Source organism: Hippocampus bargibanti, linkage group LG03 (genome assembly GCF_051943395.1).
Source record: "Hippocampus bargibanti isolate YZ-2025 linkage group LG03, ASM5194339v1, whole genome shotgun sequence".
Lineage (NCBI taxonomy): Eukaryota > Metazoa > Chordata > Actinopteri > Syngnathiformes > Syngnathidae > Hippocampus > Hippocampus bargibanti.
The window spans coordinates 4,877,501-4,882,500 of record NC_142736.1 but is presented as its reverse complement, the minus strand read 5'-3'; the positions used below and the strand labels follow the sequence as shown (position 1 = coordinate 4,882,500).

At 41.3% G+C, this 5,000-nt stretch overlaps 1 protein-coding gene across 1 annotated transcript in view; it reads left to right on the top strand.

The window, feature by feature from the left end:
* The first annotated feature begins 2,502 nt into the window (after positions 1–2,502).
* vps13c (vacuolar protein sorting 13 homolog C) overlaps positions 2,503–5,000 on the top strand; it is a 72,779-nt gene continuing 70,281 nt past the window's right edge. The window contains exons 1-3 of the mRNA XM_088991736.1: positions 2,503–2,696; positions 4,791–4,834; positions 4,920–4,962. Of these exons, the coding sequence (XP_088847862.1) occupies positions 2,597–2,696; positions 4,791–4,834; positions 4,920–4,962 (187 nt within the window). The 5' untranslated portion in view covers positions 2,503–2,596. The remainder of the gene's footprint in view (positions 2,697–4,790; positions 4,835–4,919; positions 4,963–5,000) is intronic.

Genomic DNA, 5,000 nt, shown 5'->3' with positions numbered 1-5,000 from the left:
AATTAAATGTGTTATTATTATTATTATTATTATTATTATTATTATTATTATTATTATTATTATTATTATTATAAAGCTATCTATTAGCTAACTAGCTCGCTTTCTATCTATTTGAGTTACTTTCGGGTTGAGTGAACACTGGCACATGTGGCTGCCGCTGCTCACCAACAGAAAAACTGATCCCGTGACTGGAAAGTGACCTTGACAGTTTTGAAAGTCTCTTATAAATTATTATTATTATTATTATTACTATTATTATTATATCTATTAGCTAGCTAACTAGCTTTCTATCTATTTGAGTTACTTTCGGGTTGAGTGAACACTGGCTCGTGTGGCTGCCGCTGCTCACCGACAGAAAAACTGATCCCGTGACTGGAAAGTGACCTTAAGAATTTTGAAATGTGCTTAGAAATGAATTATTTTCTTATTATTATTGTTCTTAAAAGTCCCCGGAAAGCTAGTGGAAGCTCAACATTCTGAAATGTATAAAATAATCAACTAGTGTTACGGTAACCCTGGCGAAAATACTCCTACGTGCACTCACAAACTCCTGAAGAGTGAACTAAAATGTAAATGTAATGTTCAACTAAAGCGTCCTCCTCGACGGAGGCTGCTAAAATATCGCTGATATGTCCCATCATATTTTTCAATTTCCTGTTTCAGAGTAAAAGTTATCTGATTTTCACTGAATGAAATTTCCCCCAAAAGTGTCTTGACACGAGTCGTTTTTTTTTCAAAATAAAATTTCCTCCCGATTCCTCTTTTCCTTTTGAAAAAGATCTTTTGTAAAAGAAGCAACTTGGTCCAAGGATTCAATGAAACGTTTTGTTTTGAAGCTGAAACTTTTTGTATTGATCAAATCATCTCAATGTCTCCCTCTAGAGGTCAACCCTCGCTTGACAAGACAAAATGTCTCATCTGCACGGGCCCTTAGCACGATGATATTTTTTTATATTTAGAAAAGTCATTTTCTTTTGTTTAATTTCGTGTTCACGACGAGTCTTCTGTTTCCAAGCCTAACCGAGTCCAAAAATAATCTCGAGCATCGTTTGTTTTTGAGCGTGGACGAATACCGGATGTGCCAAAGTGCCATTTTGTTTTTGTTTGCCTATTTTCAATTGGAGCGATTGTGGAAGCGTCCCGTTGCCAAGGCAGCTGAGCTTTCAGCGCTGGACGCCGCTCGGCCTCGCGCTTCGGCCTAATGCGCCTCAATTAGACCGCGCGCTGCCTTCATCAGCTGCGCCCGCTGATGACGTCACAAGAGCTACGCTTGTCGTTAATGGGATGACGTCAAACGCCGTGGCCAAAAGTGGCGACAGCGACAACGAAGAGCGGCCGCTTCCTCTTATCGATCATTTACGCAACGTCCTTCTGGCTTTTGTGAAGAAAAGAAAAGACTACGATTGCTTTCTGTAATTGTTTTTCTCGAAAGGTTGACAAATTGCAAAAATCAAGCTTTTTCTTTGTGTCTTTTCCTTTCATAACTTTGCTGCTGTGTTACTTCCGGGTAGAGAGAACGTTGGCGCGAATGGCCCCCGCTGTTCACCCGCACAAAAAAAACTTCTTATCCCGTGGCTGTAAAGTGTCCTTGAGAGTTTTGAAAGGTACTTAGAAATTAAATATATTATTATTATTATTATTATGAATTTAAAAGCTTGGGATGGATTCATTTTCGCTCGCTCCCGCATTAACCGCTTCCCTTTTTCAAGTCTACGAGATATGGGAATTCCGGCTCTTTTCAGAGAGCCGGTTCTTTGGGCCTGGCTCATTAAAATGATCCGGCTCTTTTGGCTCCCAAATGGCTCCTCGTTTTTTTTTTTTTTGCTTAACTACCAAAAATCACGTAAAATTATGTGAAAAACGAATTAATCATGTAAAAAATACACGATATCAAATATTTGTATTTATATGGCTTGATTTATATGTGCACAGAGTTAGTGAATGCTAACTTTCACTTTCCCTATGGTTACTCTGGTCTGATGATCAACTGTCACTAATTTGCTTTTCATATTTATAATGCTATGGCAGCAACTAGTAAAAAATATAATCATTGAATAATAATAACAGCATAATGTGATAACATTTGTCCACCTATCTACCCCGCCCCTTCTCACTGCTGCGTGAGAAGCTGTGTGAGCTCCCCCCTCTACCACGAATATCGACCAATCACGTGCGGCTTTAACCGAAGACTGGGGGCGGGGAATAGAGGGAAAATATGTCAACTCCCATTTCCGGCTTAGGAACTGGCTCTCTTCGTTTACTTTAAAAGATCCGACTCTAAATACCGGCTCGTTCGCGAGCGACACATCACTAAAGTCTACCTGCATTTCGCGTGGCCAGTTTTTTTTTTTTTTTTTTTTTTTTTTTTTTGGCTGGGCGATTCTTTCTTTGTTATTCAGAACTCTTGTTTTACCGGAAGTAGTCGGCAACCAGAACAAAAATACAGTCGAGGCGGATCAACTGAGCGATCGATGCGCTCTGGGCGCTTTTGCGGCTCGTGGACGTTTGTCAGGCTCGACCAGCGGAACGTAGAGGCGTCGCTCGCCGGGCGCTCGTCTGCGTCCAATGCGGAAGTGCGTCTACGCGCCTGTCAATCATGGTGTTCGAAGCTTTGGTCAGCGACCTTCTCAACAGGTTCGTCGGCGACTACGTGGAGAACTTGGACAAGTCCCAGCTCAAGATCGGAATCTGGGGAGGTGAGCCGAGCGCGGCCAAGTAGCGGCTAACTCGCGGCTGGCTAGCCGAGAGTTAGCCGCGCGCAACCGGAATTGTTTCGCTTCACTCGTGGGTCTTTTCTGCAGAAATGTGTCAACTTGCTTGTCAATCGCGGAGAAGGCGTGACGGCACGCGGCCAGGTGTCCTCGAAAGTAGGGTCCCGATTTGCTCGTTCAAGCGGGATTGAGGTGGACGCTTTTGCGTTTGTTTTTTAGGACGCCACCCGACTTGGTTGGCTTTGCGTTTGTGATGTTGTCATGCCCTGGCGGGTGGGCAAGAAGAGCCGCAGAGGCCACACAGTGCCAGAGACAAACCGTAAAATGTCGCGTGAAAAAATTGAAAACAGCCCGAGCAATTCTCTTCTTTTAATTGGATTAGCCTTGATTAGTCTCGCAGTGGAGAAATTGACGTTTTACAGTAACAAAGTGATGGAAGGAAGAGGAAAGGAAAAAGTAGAAAAACAAAATACAGGAGCTGCTGTCAAGGCAGCCACTCTCGCGGCGCCATTTTGAAGTCCAAACAATAACAAAAATCAAAATAGCAAAGCTAATAGTTTCCTAAAGTTTCCTTTTCAATGTGATAGTTTTATTTGGAGGACTATTTGATGTGTTTCTAGTCATGTAATATGGATAATAATAATAATTACGACAACATATTCTTTACTTACAGACAGTGTAGATGTTCAAATACCTGACATGTTATTATTATTATTATTATTATTATTATTATTATTATTGTTGTTATTGTAACAATGGTCAAGGTTCGTGCTATCTCTTAGCTGTCTAGCTAGCTATCTAGCTAGCCATCGTTTAGCTATCTAGCTGGCTAGGTAGCTATCAGCGACTGTATCTTGTGACCTTGAAGAATTTTGAGAGGTGCTTATAAATGAAATGTATTATTATTATTATTATTATTATTATTATTATTATTGTATATTAGCTAGCCAGCTAGCTTTCTATCTATTTGAGGTTCTTCTGGGTTGAGTGAACACTGGCGCGTGTGGCTGCCGCTGCTCACCCACAGAAAAACTTATCCTGTGACTGTAAAGCGACCATGGGAGTTTTGAAAGGTGCTTATAAATGAAATATTATTATTATTATTATTATTATTATTATTATTATTATTATTATTATTATTATTATCACTTGACTTTTTTGGCTCTCTTAGTCAAAAAGGTTCCCGAGCCCTGTTTTAAAGGACAACCGACACCATTTTTTGGTTTCCTAAATGACATTAGAAAAAACGTTTTATAGCATCTAAAATACCCAAAACACGCAGGCTGATATTTTTAGTCAAATGCAAAACACCAATAAAAATGACTTAAAGTGTCCAAAATCTGCAAAAAAATTGAGCTGCAAATTGGGCATTTTCAGAAAGTTCGTGACGTCACGCCAAGACGTCTTGCATTGCTGGAGAATCAAAACAATGGCTTCAGATTTGGATAATATGCTTTCTTATTCCACATCCAGTTATGAATATGATTCAAATAGTTCTGAAGAGGAAAGCATACATGTTTGCAATCGATTAAAGAATTTATTTGTGCCATTTTGAGGCAACATTGGGGTGAAATCTCTCACCCAAAAAAAAAAGAGGCAGCACAAAATGGCGACCTCCAGTGGCCACCTCCGTTTCCACAGGCTGATAAATTCCTTATATGGCACTTGGACGCCCTCTTCTGGTGGCTTTTGGGTGCAACACGAGGTCCCCAGACCAAACAAGTACAGCAAAATACATTGACGTGGTGGAAGGACCGCTACAATACGTCTTTTTTACGGTCAGGGGCGGTCCTTTAGTGACGTCACATACGGACTCCTCACCAACTCAAAAACAAGACTTCCTGAATACTCAGCGCGAGTATTAAAATGTAAAATATAGCTATATGCGGTGGAATCTTTGTAAAATACGCTCAGTAGAAGTCATTTGAAGCCATTTTACAAATTATGGACACAACTTGTCCGGAGGTGTCGGTTGTCCTTTAAAGTGACCTTCCAAGTTTGGACAGTCATAAAAAAAAGACTAGATCACAATGAAAAGAGACGATAGTATTGCTGCTGACGCCGCCTCATTTCTTGCAGGAAACGTGGTCCTGGAGAACCTGAGAGTGAAGGAAAATGCGCTGGTAAGTTGGAGTTGTTCCTGCGGCTCATGCCAGCGGAGGCCCGCCCGGACAGGCCCTATTGTGATGCTGCGTTTCTTGTCTTCAGAGCCAATTTGACGTCCCCTTCAAGGTGAAGGCCGGACACATCGGTGAGTGTGCACGCGCCTCATGTTCTCTCTCGCACAGT